Source organism: Mya arenaria, chromosome 6, assembly GCF_026914265.1.
Source record: "Mya arenaria isolate MELC-2E11 chromosome 6, ASM2691426v1".
Taxonomy (NCBI): domain Eukaryota; kingdom Metazoa; phylum Mollusca; class Bivalvia; order Myida; family Myidae; genus Mya; species Mya arenaria.
In genome coordinates, this window is record NC_069127.1 from 4,561,413 (window position 1) to 4,587,694 (window position 26,282).

Here is a 26,282-nt window from a genome sequence, read left to right on the forward strand (position 1 = left end):
ACGTTATTCATTGTCATATATCTAGTTTAGCTAATTAGCTATGAAATAATTATATGTTCACACAACTAGATTGTGACCTACAGCCTGCTTGTCTGTATGTGTATTATAATGCACAACGTGTGTTTTCCTTACATAATTATGTGTATTGAACATATAACATATGTATCATGTGGCTGGTATACAATCAATCTGGAAATGAAACTGAAACCGGAAATCGGATAAAAGAATCGTACTGTATATGATGGCCGGCTGAGTGTTCTTCTAGACTTCAGCTAAACAATGCACAACATGTTGCATGAATAAACTCTCTATTAATGAAAACTAGTCATTATCTCGAAACTTCATAAAAACCTACACGTTTTTCCAGGGGTATTTATTGTTTTGAAGTGTCTATTATTGTTAGTCTAATATTACTCACCATGGTGCAGAAATTACAGCAATTTAAACAAAAACGAGCCAACATTGCAAAGTGAAATCCTCTTATTGCAGATGTCTTTTTTGCATATGTCTGTCAAGTATAAATCACGCTAAACTGAATCTTTCACGTGAGTGAATGAAAGGCCGTGGGCAGCGGTGCGTTCTTATGTCGGCGTACAAAAAGGCTGGAGAGCCGTGCAAGCGTTATTCGGAGCGGTCAACTTGACGACGTAACAATGAGAGGATTCGCACTTTGCCTTCTTGTGATAATTGCAGGTAGGGATAGTTATCACACTCGTGCAGTTCGAAGTTACATATTTACATCGAATCATTTATTTTCAAAACGTAATCATAACTCGCATTTATTTATATCTGTTAAACTCTTTCGTATCAATTTATGCGTCTTATATCGATTTCGTTACTATTGTGCATTGTGATTTTAAACGAAACCAAAAAAAAAAAATAATGAGTGGCGTTGGCTGCACAAGTGTATGAATTATAATGAGTGACTGATACAAGGCAAACTTCCAATTTTCCGCGCAGTTTTTATCTGCATCTATACCTTAAAAGTTTGTATTTTTCGTTTAACATAAATTATAAGCTTCATAATCGACATATCATTGTGCAGTGTTCTTCAAAGACCAAAATAGGTCTTTCTTTCCATTAGTGGGAAGTCACCCTATAAAGTAAAGTTTTAAATTTATAATGTAAAAGACATTATACCTTTCAAAGTGTGGTGTTATTCTAAAGCTGCAATATCACAGATTTACCGTTTTTACAACTTTTTATATTTGTTTGTCTTGGAATGGGCAAATTTTTACGAAAACATCTGCAAACCATTGATAAAAGACGGCTGACAAAATATAAGATCTCAGATTTTCATATTTCAGTTCGAAAATTAATGTTTTATGGATTAAACTAACGGTTTAAGAAAAATGCATACAACAATTTTTAACTTGAATAGAAAAATCTGTGACTTTTTTTGTCAGCAGTCTTATATAAATGATGTACATGCATTTTTGCAGAAATTGGCTCGTTCCAAGACAATAAATAAAAGAAAAGTTGTCAAAACGTTCAATCTGTGAGAGTGCAGCTTTAACTTGTCAGTTCTTTTGTCTTCACCAAACAAAAGTGTTGACTACTATTACGCTCAGAGTTAAGGCAAATGACAATATATGTATTTAATATGAAATGTAACCGATCGCTAGGCTACTATACACACAAATCGCTTCCGAACTTTTTTAATAACGTCAACATTCGGTTTCTGCACTGATAGCAACACATACAAAATACACGTGTATATCGTGAATACAAAGAATGCCAAATCAAATATATCTGCCTGATTCACTAGTCACAAACCTCAGGTTTTGAACTGGACTCTCAAATGATTCTCCAATGTTTTAAATTAAGATTATTTAAATGTTATTATTTCGTTTATTATGTGCAATTGATTTATTTGTTTTAAAAAGTAAACTCAAAGATGACAACACGCCTTGTTTTCTTGTCATTGTTGAAGGCTTTAATGCCTATTGCCTGAACTTTGAAGAACATCAAGCATTTTGTTGGCCAATGTGCATATCAATCACATTTGTATTAAATTATGACTGCGAGTAGATGTCATATTGATGTAATATTATTTAACCAAAATTGTAGTTTTTATGACCTACGGCCTAACTTTCATCTTTCCAATACTTAAGAGGGGTGTTCAATTTTCAGCTACATGTGAGAGATTTTCAATTTTAAACTTTCAGAAAAATTGTTCCATTTTTAGAAACAAATTATGGTTTTTGAATTTCCAGACACATATGACGGACTTGCAATTCTTAACTTTCTGATACTAATGAGGGATATTCAGTATTAAACTTTAATATGCATACATATGAGGGGTTTTCAATTTTTAACTTACAGATACATTCGAGAGATGTTCAATATGTTATCTACCTTTATTATATTCCAAAAAGAACTCATTTAAAAAACAAAACAAAAAAATATGATATTCTATAAAAGGAATAAGATGTTTTTTAATCATGGAACTAATCAGCAATGGATTATCTAATGCGAACAGTACAATGCTGTAAGTAAAGAGTCAAACTTTTAGTGGTAAATATAGCGAAAGTAGTTTTCGCCTTTATAAAATCCAAACCATTTATTTGCCAGACCTTAATGCACTGGCAAGATAAGCATTATTCAATTAGATTTGCATATTAATTATGAAACATGACAGAATCACTTTATGCCGTGCAACATTTTTTTCTTAATTTGATGTTGCTCTCGTAAGACGCGTGGGCATATTTATTGCAAAAGGTCTGTCTATTCATAAAGCGTCGAAAATCTTAAATATGACCTCTGTTGCTTATAACTGTTCGAATGTTATTTTCCGGTTCTTCGGGATTGAAGATCATTCGCACTAAACTATATGTATCTTAAACATAGAATACCTACCATTGCCGCTCCTTATTCACTGCAGTTTTTCTTGAACAAGACTTCAAACATGGTACAAAAAAATTTGGTTCGCCTAAAGAATTTCGAAAGGAACAAATCAATTTTGCTATGAATTAGGGAATGAAACAATTTAAAGTAAAGATAAATAATCCTTTTTAAAAGGGTTAAATTGTTTCATTTCATCACTTTATCTCATTGTAAAGAATGTATGTAAAGGTGGAAAATGTGTTATGTTATATAACGATCTAATTTGATTACCAATAATATAGTAACAAAATTGAGGTAATACTGCTGAAAATGTTATACAATTATGACTTAGAGAAAGGGAGATACGCCGATAGTGGTTTCAATATTAAATAAATTATATGTTACGTAAAAGCTATTTCCTTTTTATTGGTACTTCTCTTAACTAATGTTGTGAAGTTTGGGGATTCAGGCTTTATAGCGAAAGAGAAACAACACATCCAAACTTTTGCATTCGTTTGACTTTTTCATTTTTAAACATGAACTAAATAATTGCATGTTATATACTAACATACTGTTAAAAATTATTAATATTCATTATAATAGATGAATGTCTAGAGTATTACATGTCTATGAATAATCAAACATCATGCTGATATAAGCCATATTTATTGCTTACAGGCTTATGGTCTTCCCACGGTTTATTGTTCTTTAGGAACTTGTTTTGACCGGACCATAACACCAATCATTCTCTATATATGTCGTAATCAAACATATTAACGACGTTACAATTACATATGTATATATCTAAAAATATAAAATACACGACGTATACAAGACAAGTCGAGAAGATTCACTAATTCTCGGACAATGACCTGTTAACTGACACATGGTGACATGCAGCCTTGAAAACGGAAATTGACTATCCCTTTATACATTAAAAGCTTTGATCTTAAAACAGTTTGAACATTCGGAACTCCTCGGCCATTTTAATTGAAAACAACCTCGGATGTATGCCGGTACAGTTGAAGTAGTTCGTGAATTATATCATTTTTGCAATGTAGTGTTTTAGAATTGTATTTATTAATCTAAGTTTAAATTGATTGCCAGTGAAGTAAATTATTGCAAATATACAAGATTCAAGTGTTAAGTCATAAAATGTACCTGCTAAATAAAATTACTTCGCGATCTACTTGCAGCGGACTTAAACGTTACGCTTTTGAGTATGTAAATCCTCCAAATACATCCGAGGTTGTTTCCAATAAAAATGGCCGAGGATCTCCGAATGCAGTTTGAAATGCTCTTTTATACAAAAAGCTCATTAACGTATGCATGGATATCATTTTAATTAAAAGCCTTCTCAGAATGTAGATTTCATTTCTTGGAGTAAAATGTACTTTGAAAAAAACTTTGATGATTATAAAAACTCTGGTTACATAGTCAAATAATTATTGATTATTGCTATAAATAATAATAATAATAATAATAATAATAATAATAATAATAATAATAATAATAAATAAAACAATAATATTATAAATAATAATAATAAGAAGAATAAGAACAATAATAATAATAATAATAATAATAATAATAATAATAATAATAATAATAATAATAATAATAAATAAATAAATAAATAAATAATATAATGATAACAAAAATAATAATAAAAATATAATAATAATAATAATAATAATAATAATAATAATAATAATGTAGTGCTAAATAAGTATGCAATTAAAAATAATTGTGTTATTAAATGCATACCTGTGAACAGTGATGCTTATATATCATCAAATACATAAATAGATAATTCGCCGTGAATTAAGTACCGGCGACCTCAGTTTTGTTAGATTCTTACCACCTACATGGAGAAATGTTGTCATAAAGCTGTCTTCGGCCGAAAACAAATTAGTGCAATGTTATCATTTACAAGCCCTGTAACTGTAGACGAGCGTGACTATTTATGGTGTATTTCTTATTATGATCAAGCGGTACATAAATAACTTTTTCAGGCAATAAATATGTGTAATAAGTAATTTAATGGAAAATTGGTTGTTTCGGCTTAAGGACGTATTAAATACTGCATCATTCTTATTTCACTCATAAATCACTATAAACAAGTTAAAAACAGCAAGCGTAAACTAAGAAAGAATGGCAAACATGCATTACTCACACAACTAGACATAGAAAACATGGACTACGCACTCAAAAATAACGAGAAAAGCATGCATTATGCACTAAAATAGACATAGAAATCGTGCATGCTGAGTACAACTGGTCATAGAATACATGAATATTGCACAAAACTAGACATAAAATCATGCATTAAGCACAAAATTAGACACAAGAAACATGTAAAACGCATAAAACTAAACCTAGAAAAACTACTTAACTCACACAACAAGTCAGAGGAAACATGCGTTATGCACACAACTAGTCATATTAAACATGCATTACGCACACAAATAATCATAGTAAACATGCATTACGCACAAAACTGGACATGGAAAACATATACTACGCACAAAACTAGACATGCGAAACATATACTACGCACAAAACTAGACATAGTAAACATGCATAAAACACATAAATAAACATCAAAACATGCATTACGCACAAAACCAGACAAAAACATGCATTGCGCACAAAACTAGACAAAAAACATGCATTATGAATAAAACTAGACAAAATGCATAACGCACAAACCTTGACATGGAAAACATGCATTACGCACAAAATTAAGCATATAAAACATGCATTACGCAAAAAAAAACATGGAAAACATGCATTACGCATGCAAATACGTTTTGTGTACGAATGAACGTTTTGTGCGTGTCTGCGTTAAAAATGTTTTCATTGTCATGTTTTATGCGTAATGTATGTCTTATTTTGTGCGTCATGTACGTGTTGAATTGTTTTTCAGTACATGTAGGTTATTCATACCAATATATTTGTGATACAAAAACGATAACATATTTATTACGATCTAACGCCGAAACAAACAATTACCTTCTATTTGTTAGGGGCATTAAATTAGTAGCAAGTTTTTTTTCTGATGATCGTTGTTGTAGGTGTTAATAGGATTTTTGGCCCTGGTCATTGTCTTGAAGGTATAAGTAAGATATTTGGTCCTGGTCGTTGTGTTGAATGTATGAGTAGGATATTTGGCCCTGGTCCTTGTGTTGTAGGTATGAGTAGGATATTTGGCCGTGGTCCTTGTGTTGTAGGTATAAGTAAGATATTTGGTCCTGGTCGTTGTGTTGAATGTATGAGTAGGATATTTGGCCCTGGTCCATGTGTTGTAGGTATGAGTAGGATATTTGGCCCTGGTCCTTGTGTTGTAGGTATTAGTAGGGTATTTGGCACTGGTTGTTGTGTTGTAAGTATGAGTAGGATATTTGGCCCTGGTCCTTTTGTTGTACGTATAAGTAGGATATTTGGCCCTGTCCTTGTGTTGTATGTATGAGTAGGATATTTGGCCCTGGTCGTTGTGTTGTAGGTATGAGTAGGATATTTGGCCCTGGTCGTTGTGTTGTATGTATTAGTAGGATATTTGGCCCTGGTTGTGTTGTAAGTATAAGTAGGGTGTTTGGCAATGGCGGTTGTGTTGTATGTATTAGTAGGATGTTTGGCCCTGGTCCTTGTGTGTTGTATGTATTAGTAGGATATTTGGCCCTGATTGTGTTGTAAGTATTAGTAAGGTATTTGGACCTGGTCGTTGTGTTGTAGGTATTAGTAGGATATTTGGCCCCGGTTGTGTTGTATGTATAAGTCGGCTATTTGGACCTGGTCGTTGTGTTGTATGTATTAGTAGGGTATTTGGCCCTGGTCGTTGTGTTGTAGGTATTAGTAGGCTATTTGGACCTGGTCGTTGTGTTGTATGTATTCGAAGGATATTTGGACCTGGTCGTTGTGTTGTATGTATTCGTAGGATATTTGGCCCTGGTCGTTGTGTTGATTGTATGAGTAGGATGTATGGCACTGGTCCTTGTGTTGTAGGTATTCGTAGGATATTTGGCCCTGGTCCTTGTGTGTTGTAGGTATTAGTAGGATATTTGGCCCTGGTCCTTGTGTGTTGTAGGTATTAGTAGGATATTTGGCCTTGGTCGTTGTGTTGATTGTATGAGTAGGATATTTGGCCCAGATCCTTGTGTTGTAGGTATAAGTAGGATATTTGGCCCTGGTCCTTGTGTTGTAGGTATTAGTAGGATATTTGGCCCTGGTCCTTGTGTGTTGTAGGTATTAGTAGGATATTTGGCCTTGGTCGTTGTGTTGATTGTATGAGTAGGATATTTGGCCCAGATCCTTGTGTTGTAGGTATAAGTAGGATATTTGGCCCAGATCCTTGTGTTGTATGTATTAGTAGGATATTTGGCCCCGGTTGTGTTGTATGTATAAGTAGGCTATTTGGACCTGGTCGTTGTGTTGTATGTATTAGTAGGGTATTTGGCCCTGGTCGTTGTGTTGTATGTATTAGTAGGCTATTTGGACCTGGTCCTTGTGTGTTGTATGTATGAGTAGGATATTTGGCCCAGATCCTTGTGTTGTAGGTATAAGTAGGATATTTGGCCCTGGTCCTTGTGTTGTAGGTATTAGTAGGATGTTTGGCCCCGGTTGTGTTGTATGTATAAGTAGGCTATTTGGACCTGGTCGTTGTGTTGTAGGTATTAGTAGGGTATTTGGCCCTGGTCGTTGTGTTGTAGGTATTAGTAGGCTATTTGGACCTGGTCGTTGTGTTGTAGGTATTAGTAGGATATTTGGCCCCGGTTGTGTTGTATGTATAAGTAGGCTATTTGGACCTGGTCGTTTTGTTGTAGGTATTAGTAGGGTATTTGGCCCTGGTCGTTGTGTTGTAGGTATAAGTAGGATATTTGGCCCTGGTCGTTGTGTTGTAGGTATTAGTAGGCTATTTGGACCTGGTCGTTGTGTTGTAGGTATTAGTAGGATATTTGGCCCCGGTTGTGTTGTATGTATAAGTAGGCTATTTGGACCTGGTCGTTTTGTTGTAGGTATTAGTAGGGTATTTGGCCCTGGTCGTTGTGTTGTAGGTATTAGTAGGGTATTTGGCCCTGGTCGTTGTGTTGTAGGTATTAGTAGGCTATTTGGACCTGGTCGTTGTGTTGTATGTATTAGTAGGATATTTGGCCCCGGTTGTGTTGTATGTATAAGTAGGCTATTTGGACCTGGTCGTTGTGTTGTATGTATTAGTAGGGTATTTGGCCCTGGTCGTTGTGTTGTAGGTATTAGTAGGCTATTTGGACCTGGTCGTTGTGTTGTATGTATTCGAAGGATATTTGGACCTGGTCGTTGTGTTGTATGTATTCGTAGGATATTTGGCCCTGGTCGTTGTGTTGATTGTATGAGTAGGATGTATGGCACTGGTCCTTGTGTTGTAGGTATTCGTAGGATATTTGGCCCTGGTCCTTGTGTGTTGTAGGTATTAGTAGGATATTTGGCCCTGGTCCTTGTGTGTTGTAGGTATTAGTAGGATATTTGGCCTTGGTCGTTGTGTTGATTGTATGAGTAGGATATTTGGCCAAGATCCTTGTGTTGTAGGTATAAGTAGGATATTTGGCCCAGATCCTTGTGTTGTAGGTATTAGTAGGATGTTTGGCCCTGGTCGTTGTGTTGTAGGTATTAGTAGAATATTTGGCCCTGGTCCTTGAGTGTTGTAGGTATTAGTAGGATATTTGACCCTGGTCGTTGTGTTGTAGGTATAAGTAGGATATTTGGCCCTGGTCCTTGTGTGTTGTAGGTATTAGTAGGATATTTGGTCCTGGTCCTTGTGTTGTAGGTATTAGTAGGATATTTGGCCCTGGTCGTTGTGTTGTGGGTATTAGTAGGATATTTGGCCGTGGTCGTTGTGTTATAGGTATTAGTAGGATATTTGGCCCTGGTCGTTGTGTTGGATGTATTAGTAGGATATTTGGCCCTGGTCCTTGTGTTGTATGTATTAGTAGGATATTAGGCCCTGGTCGTTGTGTTGTAGGTATAAGTAGGATATTTGGCCCTGGTCGTTGTGTTGTATGTATTAGTAGGCTGTTTGGACCTGGTCGTTGTGTTGTAGGTATTAGTAGGCTATTTGGACCTGGTCCTAGTGTTGTAGGTATTAGTAGGCTGTTTGGACCTGGTCCTAGTGTTGTAGGTATTAGTAGGCTGTTTGGACCTGGTCGTTGTGTTGTATGTATTAGTAGGATATTTGGCGCTGGTCCTTGTGTTGTATGTATTAGCAGGCTATTTGGACCTGGTCCTTGTGTGTTGTATGTATTAGTAGGATATTTGGACCTGGTCGTTGTGCTGTAGGTATAAGTAGAGTATTTGGCCTTGGTCCTTGTGTTGTAGGTATTAGTAGGATATTTGGCCCTTGTCATTGAGTTGTATGTCTTAGTAGGATATTTGGCCCTGGTCGTTGTGTTGTAGGTATTAGTAGGATATTTGGACCTGGTCGTTGTGTTGTAGGTATTAGTAGGATATTTGGCCCTAGTTGTTGTGTTGTATGTATTAGTAAGCTATTTGGCCCTGGTCGTTGTGTTGTATGTATGAGTAGGATGTTTGGCCCTGGTCCTTGTGTTGATTGTATGAGTAGGATGTTTGGCCCCGGTCGTTGTGTTGTATGTATTAGTAGGATATTTGGCCCTGGTCCTTGTGTGTTGTATGTATTAGTAGGCTATTTGGACCTGGTCGTTGTGTTGTATGTATTAGTAGAATATTTGGCCCTGGTCCTTGTGTGTTGTATGTATTAGTAGGCTATTTGGACCTGGTCGTTGTGTTGTATGTATTAGTAGGATATTTGGCCCTGGTCCTTGTGTGTTGTATGAATTAGTAGGCTATTTGGACTTGGTCCTTTGTGTTGTATGTATTAGTAGGATATTTGGCCCTGGTCCTTGTGTGTTGTATGTATTAGTAGGCTATTTGGACCTGGTCGTTGTGCTGTAGGTATAAGTAGGGTATTTGGCCCTGGTCCTTGTGTTGTATGTATTAGTAGGATATTTGGCCCTTGTCATTGTGTTGTATGTATTAGTAGGGTATTTGGCCCTGGTCGTTGTGTTGATTGTATTAGTAGGATATTAGGCCCTGGTCGTTGTGTTGATTGTATGAGTAGGATGTATGGCACTGGTCCTTGTGTTGTAGGCATTCGTAGGATATTTGGCCCTGGTCTTTGTGTTGTAGGTATTAGTAGGATATTTGGCCCTGGTCGTTGTGTTGTATGTATTAATAGGCTATTTGGCCCTGGTCGTTGTGTTGTATGTATTAGTAGGATATTTGGCGCTGGTCCTTGTGTGTTGTATGTATTAGTAGGATATTTGGACCTGGTCCTTGTGTGTTGTATGTATTAGTAGGATATTTGGACCTGGTCGTTGTGTTGTATGTATTAGTAGGATATTTGGCCGTGGTCGTTGTGTTGTAGGTATAAGTAGGCTATTTGGACCTGGTCGTTGTGTTGTAGGTATAAGTAGGATATTTGGCCGTGGTCGTTGTGTTGTAGGTATTAGTAGGATATTTGGCCCTGGTTGTTGTGTTGTAGGTATTAGTAGGATATTTGGCCCTGGTTGTTGTGTTGTAGGTATTAGTAGGATATTTGGCCGTGGTCGTTGTGTTGTATGTATAAGTAGGATATTTGGCCGTGGTCGTTGTGTTGTAGGTATTAGTAGGATATTTGGCCCTGGTCGTTGTGGTGGATGTATTAGTAGGATATTTGGCCCTGGTCCTTGTGTTGTATGTATTAGTAGGATATTTGGCCCTGGTTGTTGTGTTGTAGGTATAAGTAGGCTGTTTGGACCTGGTCGTTGTGTTGTAGGTATTAGTAGGATATTTGGCCGTGGTCGTTGTGTTGTAGGTATTAGTAGGATATTTGGCCGTGGTCGTTGTGTTGTAGGTATTAGTAGGATATTTGGCCGTGGTCCTTGTGTTGTATGTATTAGTAGGATATTTGGCCCTGGTTGTTGTGTTGTAGGTATAAGTAGGCTGTTTGGACCTGGTCGTTGTGTTGTAGGTATTAGTAGGATATTTGGCCGTGGTCGTTGTGTTGTATGTATTGGTAGGATATTTGGCCCTGGTCGTTGTGTTGTAGGTATTAGTAGGATATTTGGCCGTGGTCGTTGTGTTGTAGGTATTAGTAGGATATTTGGCCCTGGTCGCTGTGGTGGATGTATTAGTAGGATATTTGGCCCTGGTCCTTGTGTTGTATGTATTAGTAGGATATTTGGCCCTGGTTGTTGTGTTGTAGGTATAAGTAGGCTGTTTGGACCTGGTCGTTGTGTTGTATGTATTAGTAGGATATTTGGCGCTGGTCCTTGTGTTGTATGTATTAGTAGGCTATTTGGACCTGGTCCTTGTGTGTTGTATGTATTAGTAGGATATTTGGCCCTGGTCCTTGTGTGTTGTATGTATTAGTAGGCTATTTGGCCCTGGTCGTTGTGTTGTATGTATTAGTAGGATATTTGGCCCTGGTCGTTGTGTTGTATGTATTAGTAGGCTATTTGGACCTGGTCCTTGTGTGTTGTATGTATTAGTAGGATATTTGGACCTGGTCGTTGTGCTGTAGGTATAAGTAGGGTATTTGGCCCTGGTCCTTGTGTGTTGTAGGTATTAGTAGGATATTTGGCCCTTGTCATCGTGTTGTTGTGTTGTAGGTATTAGAAGGATATTTGGACCTGGTCGTTGTGTTGTAGGTATTAGTAGGATATTTGGCCCTTGTCGTTGTGTTGTATGTATTAGTAGGATATTTGGCCATGGTCGTTGTGTTGTATGTATGAGTAGGATGTTTGGCCCCGGTCCTTGTGTTGATTGTATGAGTAGGATGTTTGGCCCCGGTCATTGTGTTGTATGTATTAGTTGGATATTTGGCCCTGGTCGTTGTGTTGTAGGTATTAGTAGGATATTTGGACCTGGTCCTTTGTGTTGTATGTATTAGTAGGATATTTGGCCCTGGTCCTTGTGTTGTAGGTATTAGTAGGGTATTTGGCCCTGGTCGTTGTGTTGTAGGTATTAGTAAGATATTTGGACCTGGTCATTTGTGTTGTATGTATTAGTAGGGTATTTGGCCCTGGTCGTTGTGTTGTAGGTATTAGTAGGGTATTTGACCCTGGTCGTTGTGTTGTAAGTATTAGTAGGATGTTTGGCCCTGGTCGTTGTGTTGTATGTATTCGTAGGCTATTTGGCCCTGGTCGTTGTGTTGTATGTATGAGAAGGACATTTGGCCCTAGGTCTTGTGTGTTGTATGTATTAGTAGGATATTTGGCTATGGTAGTTGTATTGTTATTGTAGAAGTTAGTACGGTATTTTCTCAGGGTCGATGTGATTTAGTTTTAGTGGGATACATGCTGCTGGTCTTCTCCACGTAGTTTTATTTCTTTATAAATAAACAGCAACATGAACGAGTCAGATACAACCCAAATTTTGGAGCGCGATATTTTCAGAGGCTTTTAACGGAAAAGTCGAGACCCAAGAGGATAATACGTGACAAACCACAGGATCTCAAAATATTGCATCAATCGGTGTACAGACTTTGCAAATGAATTGAAGTTTTTGAAAAGCATGATTCAAATAGGAAATTAAGTAGTGTTCAGTTCTCGTCGGCGCTACATACTATAAGTACTAACCCTAAGGTGTCCTATTTTCAATTAACACGTGCATACATTAAAACATGCCTGGTCTTTTCCCCAGCTGACGCTGTTAGATCACAAGGACCGCCCACTAAGACAAGGAAGGGGAGTCGTCCGTCACGGAGAGGAGATAACCCGGATTGGGGACTTCCGTCTGGAAAGGATGTACCCGATGGTCGCCGATACGGTGCTCCTGTCGCCATGCCACCTCCAAAGAGAACCCCTGTTTATCCCCCGGCAAAACCAGTGGTAGGACGCCCTGGTGATAATACTGACCGCGGACTCCCATCAGGAGCTGACGTTCCTGACAACCGAGCTCGTACCCGATCCGGCCCCCCGCCACCAAACAGGAAAACATACGCTCCCCCAGCCCCAGTTGTTGCACAGCCTCCGCGCAAATCGTACGGACCACCCCCACCATACAGGAGGCCAGCTGGTCGCCCTGGTGACAACACTGACGTTGGATTACCTTCTGGTGCAGATGTCCCCGACAACAGGGCCCGCACGAAGTCCGGCCCTCCACCGACGTACAGGGTGTTCCCCGCTGCCACGAAGGCACCAGTGTATGTGCCCCCACCAGTACCAATGAACGCGTATGTGCCTCCACCCGTCCCAGTGAACGCATATGTGCCCCCGGCATTCCCCACGTTGTCATGCAACGCGCTGTGTGATCTTCGCCCCGAGTACAAGCCAGTGTGCGACGTGAATGGGGATCAGTATGATAATGATTGTTACAGAACTTGCGCGTAAGTATACCGACAGTTTCGAATATAACATGGACAATCAAATTGTTATGGTACCCGATGTGCTTTATGATTTTCGTTTTATCGTGCCATTTTCCGTTTTGTTTTGGAGATTAAACCAGCTTGTTTATACCATAGAATCAACATAATACTTTCATATTATTCCTTTACACATTAAACACTATAAATGATACCGAAATAACTCATTCATGTGCATCGGATACATGGGACGTATTTTAGAGGCACTTCGCGGATACTGTTAATACTGCGATTGCTGTAAAAGAAATCCCATGTCAGCATAGTAAACACGGTAAAAGCCCGACTGATACGGTGTCCACTAAAGAAATGTATACTCCCATCAAAATAAAGGTGTATTTTTCTCATCCATATGAAAATTACCACTCACGACTTTTCGGTTGTGTCGTATTAATAGTTTGTTTCGGATTCACCCCTGCGTCCAAGCATGGTTATATGTAGTCTATGATTATAAGTATCTATCATGTGTTTCCGGTACGGATAGAAAAATCCGACCCGAGGGCACTTGCGTAAGCTGGTAACGAGGCTTGCCTCGTTACCGGCCACGCAGCTTGCCCGAGGGTCGGATTTTTCGATCCGGACCGGAAAAACATGATTGATATTTTTTCTTGCATATCTAAATTTATCAATTTATGTACTTTTGTACAATTACACCAAAAAGCGTGTGCGACGTTGTTTACTGACGTCATAGAGCGCAGTAATTTTGAATAACTAAATATAGCGTTTTTTAACGATTATTTATTTTCAATTTTAATTAAAAGTCTTGCAAACATATATATGTGATTGCGCTTTATTGAAATGGCATAATATATTTTTCATAAACCATACAATAAATGAAATAAGAAGTGGCGCGTTGTTGCGCATGACTCATCTTACATGGGGTATGTAAGATGGGTTTTTCCAGCACTGGTCACATGACCGGAAAAACACACGTCCGGTATGCAAGAAAACGTTATATCATTGCGCATTTTGCTTTACTTTTCTACTCGTAATGGGTAGTCTTAATTAGCAATTTCGATGCAAATGCCGCTTTAAATGGTTTCACTGAAAAGCCTAGATGGCTTAAATAGCAGCATTGTTTTAAAGCCACTCAAAGGAAACAGGTGGTATACCTCACTCGCTCAACCAATTAATTGGTTTGAAAATTGAATGTTTGGTACAAAGCAATAACTTGATCACTGGCATTTAATAGTATTAAAGGATATGTCTGCTTTTAGCATTACATCCTTACATACAATGTGACTTTTTCATTTTGTTCAGTGGCGTGGCAAGAGCTTGTGAGAACTCGTGTCCATGTAATGGCCCAGCCCCTGTGGATCCGTACTTCCCACCTGTGCCCGCAGTAAGCGCGTGTGAGGCACAGTGTAGTGGTCAGGAATATGACCCTGTCTGTGTGGATGGAGAGGAAGTGCTTAAAAACGAATGCGTCGCCATATGCGAGTAAGTATCAACGTACCTCGTAGTCTACGTACACTAATACTAAGCCAAGGAAACCTTCCCCAAGCCCAATATCACATTAAGTCAACAATCCGGATTCAAAATCTTATGTATTTTCCTCACATATTAATCGCATTCTTTCATAGATTTAAACAGTGTTTTGTGATATGCATGAGTAACATCATTTATGACGCATGAAAATATTGAGAACAACTCAATGTGTTTGAGCAAATGCTCATGTACACTTTTTTCTCAAGAATGATAGTTCTTACGAAATTTGACGACATATTCTAATAAAAATACTCCATGAGAGAATGGACTTTCAAAGAGTACACCTGGTAAGATTCTGAATCATAATACGTTGTTTTGGAAGGAAAATGAGTTGAGATATATATTGAGATTTAAATTAAGTATTTTCGTGAATTGGGACCTGGAGGTACTTGAACTCACAACCTATTGGTCGAGGGGAAGTCTAAAGCTAGACCCCTTTCGCCACTGTAAGCACGTCGAGTTTGGTCGAATACAGCCCGATTGGCATATACACACAAATCAAGATATTACGAGCTTTACTAAATGATATAATATGTTACCGTGATGCAATAAATACAGCTAATTCATGAGGCTGTTTTCATTCGTTGTAGCATCATTGTTATCTTCCTTTATATAAGAATAAGACTGTTAACATAGCCCATTTATCGGAACAGAATGACCGTAGGGGTATTCTTCTGTAGCCAACTTTTAACGTTATACTTGTAGATCCAACTAAGCAGTATTAGAGCATAGACATGCAATCAGTTATTTACGAATTGTTACATCTTGGAAATGAATGTTTTACAATGCTGTTCCAAATGAAAGCAGTAGTTATGGTTACGTGGACCAGCTTCATCATTAGGTCGCATTGACATTCATTCGGAACTCCTCGACCTCGGATGTATGCCGGTACATCAGTTGAAGTAGTTCGTAATTTTTTGAATTATATCATTTATGAAATGAAGTGTTTTAGAACTGTATTTATTGATCTAAGTTTAAATTGATTTTCAGTGAAGTATAGTATTGCAAACATAACTAAGATTTCCAAGAGTAAAGTCATAAAGTTTTACTGCTAAATAAAGTTAATACGCGATCTACTTAAACGTACCTCGTTTTGAGTATGTAAACCGTCCAAATACATCCGAGGTTGTTTTCGATAAAAATGGCCGAGGAGCTCCGAATTATTGACATTTTCCTGTTCGTCTTTCAGGGGAGCGAGCCACTGGTGCGGCGGGACCTGTCCGTGCTCGAAGTAAAAGAAAAAAGAAATGAGAAGCAAAACCATGTATATATGAGATCGTCCGACATGGGGAGACCACGCTACAGATATTCGTCTCACGTTCGGTTATCAGAACATTCGAACAGAAATGATTGTAGAAATGACTTCCCGATACCGACTGTAAAATGCTTTAAAGTAATAGCGTAATTTTGTTACTTTTTGGAAAAATAAATCATATAACAACACTTTATTTGTTGTTGTGTTTCCTCGTTTTGTATCATGTAAAATGTATTATATTAGAGAACATACACGGGCCACAATTCAAACGTCGTTAATAATAATAATAATAATAATAATAATAATAATAATAATAATAATAATAATAAAAGTAACTAGAGCTGTCACAGGAGTGACGAATACCCCCAAATGCCGCCTGGACACAGGAATGGCAAACCATTCCTTTGAAAAGAGGCCATAACTCCAAGGTTACTGCACACTGCATCTTCTTTTATCATGCATGTATTGTTTTATTTAAATCTGTTGAGTAATGTAGAAGTTACACTGCTGACAAAAAAACTAGCCTTTCATGAGTTATTGTCCGGAAACTGTTTTTCTATTTTTAGTAACAGTGACCTTGACTTTGGCCCCAGCAGCCCCAATATCGAACTTGACCTGTATCTTCTGATGTTACACCTGTGTACCAAAATTTGTTCAAATCTGTCTAGCCTTTCATGAGTTATCGTCCGGAAACCATTTTTCTATTTTTAGTAACAGTGACCTTGACCTTGGCCCCACCAGCCCCAATATCGAACTTGACCTGTATCTTCTGATGTTACACCTGTGTACCAAACTCTATCTTCTGATGTTACACCTGTGAACCAAAAATTGTTCAAATCTGTCTAGCCTTTCATGAGTTATCGTCCGGAAACCTTTTTTTCTATTTTTAGTAACAGTGACCTTGACCTTGGCCCCACCAGCCCCAATATCGAACTTGACCTGTATCTTCTGATGTTACACCTGTGTACCAAAAATTGTTCAAATCTGTCAATCCTTTCATGAGTTATCGTCCGGAAACCATGAAAACCGACAGACCGACCGACAGACAGACCGACCGACCGACCGACAAGCTCACTCCTATATACCCCCTCAAACTTCGTTTGTGGGGGTATTATAATAATACCATTTTTAATGAGCAGGGTATATACACATTATGACATAATTAGAGGTTCATCCATAACAAGACAGTCCGAAGGACGGCTTTACCCCCCGCCATTGTTTTTAAGTATAGTCTGTTTTTCTCGCAACCTGACTGGTACGTTGAATCTGACCAAAATTGAACACAACCACTGGTCAAGAATGGGAATATAGGAAATACAAGTTGTATGATCGGTAACCTAAATATTCTTGGATATTTGAACATATTATTAAAGGATATTTGTTAAAGTTATTCATATTGTGTGTAGTGTAGGTAAGATCAATGTCAAGGTCATTTTGGCTAGAAAAAAGGAAAATGAGTCATTGATTGATATCATTTATATCTTATCCTCTATTTAGCATTGTCATAATATGGACCCAAAACTTCATGATGGATTACTGGCACAAATTGCAATTGGTTCGAATTCTTGGATCAAATTCAGTTAGTGTTGCTTAAAGTACATGAAATGTATAAGGTCAATAAATCCAGTAAGAATTGGCATGTCTACACTGCTAAATGTAAAAAGCCTGGACACAAGCATGTGTACTATGACCTTTAAATGTCAGATGTGACCTTGACCTTTAAGGTATGGACCCGAGTCAAGGTCACTGCACATCTACTCAATAAGGACAACATTTGTACCAAGTAATATGGTAATCCATCAATGCAAAAGCAACTTATAGCGCGGACACGACCATGTGTACTCTGACCTTTAAATTTCTCGTGTGACCTTGACCTTTGAGGTATGTACCCGGGTCAAGTTAACTGCACATCGTCTTAATAAGGACAATCCATCAATGCATAAGTAAGTTATAGCGTATGTATGCTTAAATGTGTTAAACCTTTTCGAATTTCGTATTTCATCGGGAATAGTATCCCAAACCTTCTTGCTTGAATACGAAAAAGAATCCATGAAATAGTTAACGATGTTTTTATCAAAACTAGATCTTCCTTTGAAGTTTGAAGTTTGAAGTTGATCTTAGAAAAAAGTGTTGAATATTTGCAAACATTAGCAATTCAAACAAATACCTCGGGCCATTCCATTAAGAGTATTGTAGACAATGGTTGCACAATAATATTTGCAAGAATTACGGTTCTTGTGCACTGCACTTTCCCTCAATGAGATTTATCCTATTATGTTTCAGGTTGATAACTCTAATAGTTTATGATATATGCCCCTGACAAAATTTAAGCTTGAAAATTAACAAAGGGTTGTAATTCTAAACATATGGATGCATGAGTTACAGTTCTTGTGCACTGCACTTGCTCATTATGAAGTTTCAAGTTGATAACTCTTATATTCTACAAGATATGCCCCGGACAAAACTTTAAGCATGAAAATTTCTCTAAAACTAAATAAGCAAGAGTTACTGATACTGTGCAGTGCACTTGTCTTCCATGACATCTATCTACATATGAAGTTTCAAGTTGATAACTCTTGTATTCTACAAGATATGCCCCGGACAAAACTTTAAGTATGAAACAAAAATATGCAAGCAAGTGTAACAGATACCACTAAAAGTTTACAAGATATGCCCTGGACAAGTGAAAACAGGACGCGAACACCAACAAAGGGCAATTACTCTACAAATATGGATACAAGAGTTACAGTCTTTGTGCAATGCACTTGCTATGAAGTTTCAAGATGATACCTCTTATATTCTTTAAGATATGCCCCAGACAAAACTTTCAGCATGAAAATTAACAAAAGTTCTTATATTCTACAAGATATGCCCCGGACAAAACTTTTAGCATCAAAATTAAAAAAGGGAAATTACTCTAAAAAAATGTAAGCAGGAGTAACAATTCTTGTACTCTGCATTTGCCCAAAATGAGATCTATCTACCTATTCAGTTTCAGGTTAATACCTCTTATAGATTGTGATATATGCCCCTGACAAAATTTAAGTTTGAAAATTAACAAAGGGCAATAACACTAAACATATATATGCAAGAGATACGGTTCTTGTGCACTGCACTTGCCCTCAATTTGATCAATCTAGCTATGAAGTTTCAAGTTGATACCTCTTATATTCTTCAAGATATGGACCGGACAAATCTTTAAGCATGAACATTAACAAAGTGCAATTACTCTAAAAACTAAATAAGCAAGAGTTACTGTTATTGAGCACTGCACTTACCCTCCATGAGATCTAGTTTCAAGTTGATTACTCTTATATTCTACAATATATGCCCCGCACAAAACTTTAAGCATGAAAATTAACAAAGGGCAATAATATGGAAAGCAAGAGTAACAGTTCTTATGCTCTGCAATTGCCCTCAATGAGATCGTAGTTATAGTTTACGAGATCTATCCCGGACAAGTGAAAACGGGACGCGGGACGCGACCGCCGCCGCCGACAAAAGTAACCTCTATATGCCGCCTTTTTAGGCGACACAAAAAAGACAGCATTAAGTGTTGTAAACATGGGGGCGTGTGATTAACAAGAGGCCCAAAAGGGCCTATGCTCTACTGGCATGGCTCTTGTGATCATTTTTAATCCAGAGCATGTATGTATGGGTAAAAGGCAACAGACATATAGTTCACATTTTGTGTTTGGGTTACCTGAAAACGTTGCACGTTCAACATCTGAGCCCAGAAAGAATTGTAAGCAGATTAGTTGCATGAACTATTTTAATATGTGCCAAGTAAAAGTCATCTGAAAAAATATGCTTTCAAAACTGTACTCATGGTAAAAATTTCTGTAGTTTTAAAGATTTAAAACTAGAAATGTGTCCATAGGACACGGATGCCCCCACTTCGATTTTTTGTCACAGAAAATAAGCCATAATGATTATTCAGGATAATCTGAGGGCCCTAACTCCTATCGAACTTGATCAAGATATTATGGTCACAAACATGTGTTAAAAGTTTGGTGAGGATTGGACAAACAGTTTTCAAGAATTAGATCGGAAACAATCTTCGGGACGTATTTTTCAAGTCTTTTTTTGCAAATAAAGGGCCGTAACTCCTAAATGACGAAAGCGATTTCCATGGCTATCGAACTTGATCAAGATATTATGGTCACAATCATGTATGTAAAGTTTGGTGAGGATTGGACACATACTTTTCAAGAATTAGATTGGAAACATATATTTTTGAAGTATTTTTGGCAAAAAAGGGCCGTAACTCCTAAATGACTAAAGCGATTTCCATGACTATCGAACTTGATCAAGATATTATGGTCACAAACATGTGTTTAAAGTTTGGTGAGGATTGGACAAACGGTTTTCAAGAATTAGATCGGAAACAATCTTCGGGACGTACGTACAGACAGACAGACAGACAGACGTACGTACGGACAAGGGCAACCCTATATGCCGCCACTTTGTGGGGGCATAAAAAAGGTTCAAAGTCAAGGGCATCCGAGGACAACATTGATCAATTTGAACAAACATTCACAAGCAATTTTGTGCTGAGATGGATGCAAAAACACACAAAAAGATTTTCAAACCTTTCCCAATTTAAATTTACCAAACCTGTGAACCCTGGGCATGGCCAGTAATGACCCCAGGTGCATAACTTGAACAAACATTCACAACCAATTTTGTTAAGATGAATGTGCAAACTACAGACACTTAGTGCTAGAAAAATGGACTTTGGGCTTTCAACAAGAACAAGGCAGAGTATTTCACAAAATCGACTGTAGTACAAAAAGCAAGATCTTTAGTCCTAGACTTGAATTTACATGTACATGTAAACTTGGCTAAAAATAGAATTCGCTCATGCAGACCTGCATGGCTAAAAATAAGTTAAAAATAAGTTAACTTAAAATAGCATTTCTTTAATTTAAAACTTTCAAGGCCCATAATCTAAGCATGCATAGGCGGATATAACTGGTTTTCGAAAGGAACCACGCTCTAATTGATATCTAAATACTGTACGAGTTTCATCGAGATAAATCAAAACTGAAGACTGTTTCGCGTTAACAAGAAATTGTTTACAGATGCACGGACACACATACTACGTACACATTACCATCGCATAAGCTCTTCTGGCCTTTGGCCAGTAGAGCTAAAAATTATAAAAGGAACAACATTGGCTTTTTCGGTGGAGATTGATACCAGTGATTATATTTAAAAGGGTGGATTTACTTTGTTGATATATTTAAGAACTGTCAGCATGAGGCTTCTTTGTTTATATATTTAAAGACATATTTATGTGTTGTGGGGAAACATGATGGCATGTGAATACATATTGAACAACAGAGATATGCTTTGTTGTTGGACATTAGTGCCTGTGTTTATTAGTTAAAGGAAATATTTACTTTGTTTATATACTAAAGGACAGAGCTGCTGGCATGAGTGCCTTTGTTTATATATTACAGGAAAAAATGCATGTGACATTGGTAGACAAAGGGACATGTGTTGATATATTAAAGGAAATATTTACATTGTTTATATATTAAAGGACAGAGTTAGTGGCATAAAGAACTTAGTTTATATAAAAAGGACATGACATATATATATATATATATATATATATATATATATATATATATATATATATATATATGAATTGTTGGCAGACATAGGAGCATGTGATCATATAATAAAGGACAAAGTAATATGATGTTAGCTGATATTTGGGCCTTTTGGTATATTTAAAAAGGCAGGATGTTAGCTGATATTTGGGTCTTTTGGTATATTTAAAAAGGCAGGATGTTAGCTGATATTTGGGCCTTTTTGGTATATTTAAAAAGGCAGGATGTTAGCTGATATTTGGGTCTTTTGGTATATTTAAAAAGGCAGGATGTTAGCTGATATTTGGGTCTTTGTTTATATTTAAAGGACAGAGTAAGTGGCATGAGGGGCCTCTATTTAGATATACGGTAAAAGGAAAGCTTTATGTGTTGTTTACATGGGGGTATGTCTTTATACATTAAAGGACAGAATGAGTGGCATGAGGGCCTTTTTATATATTAAAGAACAGATTTGGGAGCATGAGAGGCCATTGTAATTACATTAACGGGAAACTGTATGTGTCATTGGTAGAAATGGGGATATGTTATAATATATATTTAAGGACATATTTTCTTTGTTTAAATATTATAAGACAGAGATGGTTGCATAAAAGCCTTTGTTTTTATTTCAAATGACAGAGCTGGAGGCATGAAGGCCTTTGATCATATGGTAAAGGATAGAGATGGTGACATAAAGGGACTTTGTATTTATATATTAAAGGACACATTTATTCCCTGTTAGTAGACATGGGGGCCTTTTTTAAAATATGTGTTATATTAAAGAATAGGGCATATATGATTTGTTGGTGTATATTGGTGCCTTTGTTTATATGTTAAAGGAAAGATTTACTTTGTTTATATGCTAAAACACAGAATTGGTGGCATAAGGGCTTTTGTATCTAATTAAAGGACACATTTAGATGGTGTTGGTAGACGTGGGTGCCTTAGTTTATATCTTGAATGACAGATTTTTGGAATTGTTGATTGACATGGGTACATGTTTTTATTTATCAAATGACATACTAACAAGAGCTGTCACAGTATGTGACGAATGCCCCTGAATGTGACATTGACCAATGAACAAGGTCAGTACATGAAAAGTTGATCTTGCCTTTACATGTCAAATACATATGGCAAGTTATTTTAAATTGCCTCTGAACACAAAAAAAATACCACTCACATTTGACAACCTACACTCTTATGACCTTATATTCAGCATTCCATTGTGAATAAACACTAAATGTATCTTTCATCTTAGAGGTAGGAACACGGGTCTTGCACCTGACACGTCGTCTAAGTATGTGGAACACATTTGGCAAGTTATTTTAAAATCTGTCCATACAAGGGAAAGTTACAGCCCAGACACGACAAACTATACTCTATGTCCTTATATGCAGCACTCAATTGTGAATAAACACTAAGTGTGAACTTGACCTTGTCTAGAGGTAGGAACACGGGTCTTGCACGCGACACATCCTCTTGGTAAGTGGAACACATGTGGGAACTTATTTTAAAATTTGTCCATACAAGGGAAAGTTACAGCCCCGACGCGACAACCTATACTCTATGTCCTTATATGCAGCACTCCATTGTGAATAAACACTAAGTGTGACCTTGACCTTAGAGGCAGGAACACGGGTCTTGCACGCGACACGTTGTCTTGGTATGTGGAACACATGAAGCAAGTTATTTTAAAATCTGTACATACAAGGGAAAGTTACAGACCGGACACGACAACCTATGCTCTATGTCCTTATATGCAGCACACCATTGTGAATAAACACTAAGTGTGACCTTGACCTAAGAGGTAGAAACACGGGTCTTGCAAGCGACACGTCGTCTTGGTATGTGGAACACATGTGGCAAGTTATTTTAAAATCTGTCCATACATGGGAAAGTTACAGCCCGGACACGACAACCTATACTCTATGTCCTTATATGCAGCACTCAATTGTGAATAAACACTTAATGTGAACTTGACCTTAGAGGTAGGGACACAGGTCTTGCACGCGACACGTCGTCTTGGTATGTGGAACACATGTGGCAAGTTATTTTAAAATCTGTCCATACAAGGGAAAGTTACAGCCCAGACACGACAACCTATACTCTATGTCCTTATATGCAGCACTCAATTGTGAATAAACACTAAGTGTGAACTTGACCTTAGAGGTAGGAACACGGGTCTTGCACGCGACACGTCCTCTTGGTAAGTGGAACACATGTGGGAACTTATTTTAAAATTTGTCCATACAAGGGAAAGTTACAGCCCCGACGCAACAACCTATACTCTATGTCCTTATATGCAGCACTCCATTGTGAATAAACACTAAGTGTGACCTTGACCTTAGAGGCAGGAACACGGGTCTTGCACACGACATGTCGTCTTGGTATGTGGAACACATGAAGCAAGTTATTTTAAAATCTGTCCATACAAGGGAAAGTTACAGCCCAGACACAACAACCTATACTCTATGTCCTTATATGCAGCACTCAATTGTGAATAAACACTAAGTGTGAACTTGACCTTAGAGGTAGGAACACGGGTCTTGCACGCGACATGTCCTCTTGGTAAGTGGAACACATGTGGGAACTTATTTTAAAATATGTCTATACAAGGGAAAGTTACAGCCCCGACGCGACAACCTATACTCTATGTCCTTATATGCAGCACTCCATTGTGAATAAACACTAAGTGTGACCTTGACCTTAGAGGCAGGAACACGGGTCTTGCACGCGACACGTTGTCTTGGTATGTGGAACACATGTGGCAAGTTATTTTAAAATCTGTCCATACAAGGGAAAGTTACAGCCCAGACACGACAACCTATACTCTATGTCCTTATATGCAGCACTCCATTGTGAATAAACACTAAGTGTGAACTTGACCTTAGAGGTAGGGACACGGGTCTTGCACGCGACACGTCGTCTTGGTATGTGGAACACATGTGGCAAGTTATTTTAAAATCTGTCCATACAAAAAGTTACAGCCGGGACATGAGTTTTTGAGCCGTGCACACGGACGGACGGACGAACGGACGGTGCGATTTTAATATGCCTACCTTCGGGGGCATAAAAAGTACTTACTTTATATATTAAAGGACAGAGTTAGTGTCATGAGGGCCTTTGTTTACAATTGAAGGACACAGGGGCCTGTGTTTACATATTACAGGACAGATTTGGGTTTTGTTGATTGACATGGGGACCTGTGTTTATATATTTACAGACATATTTACTTTGCTTACATACTTAAGGACAGATACAGTTAGTGGTATGAAGGCCTTTGTGTATATATAAAAGGACAAAATTATGTTGGTTGACATGGGGGCCTGAGTTCATACATTAAAAGACAGAGGTTTGTGGTGTTAATAGACATCGGGACCTGTGTTTATATATTTGAGAACAGAGATACAATTTGTCAATGGACATTAGTGCCTGTGTTAAATTATTAAAACAAGTTTACATTGTTTATATGTTAATGGACAGAAATATGTGTTGATGGTAGCAATTGGTCCTGTGTTTACATAATAAAGGACATGTTTATATGTTGTTGGTAGACATGGGAGCCTAAATTTACAAATTAAAGACCAGAGATAGGCTGTGGGTTGACATTGTTGCATGTGTTTTTATATCAAAGGAAATAACTATTTTGTTTGTACATTAGATGACAGAGTTGGTGGCATGAGGGGCCTTAATGTTTGTATTTTACAGGACAGATTTATGATTTGTTGGATGACTTGGGGGCCTGTGCTTATATATTAAAGGACAGAGTTAAATATTGTTGGCTGACATGGGACAATGGTTTTATATTTACTTTGTTTATATATTAAAGTATAGACTTGTTGGCACAAGGGCCTTTATTGATATATTTTATTAATACATGACAAATTTATTTCTTGTTATTATACATGGGGGCCTGTGTTTATACATTAAAGGATAGATTTATAAGTTGTTGGTAGACTTTGGGGCATGTGTTTATATATTAAAGGACATATTTACTTTGTTTATATATTAAAGGACTGATTAATGTGTTGTTGGTAGTCATAGGGGCCTATATTTATATATTTAAGGGTAGTGGTATGCTTTTTTAGTCAACATTGGTGCCTGTTTATATATATATTAGATCTACTTTGTTTCTATAAAAATGTACAGAGTTGGGGACATGAGGGGCTTTTTATATATTAAAGAACAGATTTTAATGCTCTGTTGGTAGAAATGGGGGCCTTTTTAAAATATTAAAGGACAGAGTTACATGATATTGGCTGCCATCGGAGTCTTATGTTTAAAGGACAGATTTGTTTTTTGTTTTTTTTTATAAAAGGGGTTCAATCAAAATGCATTACAAACTTGATAAACGCCATTAACAACCTAAGAAAACATGACATTGGTTAATTACTTACCAATTAGTCACTTATACTTAGTCTATGTCTTCTACAAAAAGAGCCAAATATAAACTTCGGTTACAACTCAGCTTACAAAATAGTGGTTAATTAAAAAACTAAATACATAAAACATGGCTGCCGCAAAAATAAACTAAGGAAACAAGACGCTAGTTAATTGTCACTAAATACTTAAATGTGAAAAACTACAGAAACAAGCTCAGTAGCCAAAAGATCACAAACAAGAAACATGGAACAACAGCATAAAACTCCACAAACAACACAGTGCATATATACTATATAACAAGAGGGCCATGATGGCCCTTAAACGCTCACCTAAGCAAAGG

At 37.3% G+C, this 26,282-nt stretch overlaps 1 protein-coding gene across 1 annotated transcript; it reads left to right on the forward strand.

The window, feature by feature from the left end:
• Nucleotides 1–553: 553 nt before the first annotated feature.
• LOC128236865 (uncharacterized) lies at nucleotides 554–16,147 on the forward strand. Its single transcript, XM_052951989.1, has 4 exons — nucleotides 554–693; nucleotides 12,499–13,183; nucleotides 14,477–14,656; nucleotides 15,894–16,147. The coding sequence occupies exons 1-4, from the start codon at nucleotides 654–656 to the stop codon at nucleotides 15,937–15,939; spliced, it is 951 nt and encodes a 316-aa protein (XP_052807949.1). The 5' UTR covers nucleotides 554–653; the 3' UTR covers nucleotides 15,940–16,147.
• Nucleotides 16,148–26,282: the final 10,135 nt, after the last annotated feature.

Excerpts from the sequence above, each read along its gene's own strand:
- LOC128236865 (XM_052951989.1), top strand. The coding sequence starts at position 654 with ATGAGAGGATTCGCACTTTGCCTTCTTGTGATAATTGCAG. Across the intron at positions 13,184-14,476 it reads GATTGTTACAGAACTTGCGC|TGGCGTGGCAAGAGCTTGTG; the intron begins GTAAGTATACCG and ends CATTTTGTTCAG. Across the intron at positions 14,657-15,893 it reads GAATGCGTCGCCATATGCGA|GGGAGCGAGCCACTGGTGCG; the intron begins GTAAGTATCAAC and ends TTCGTCTTTCAG.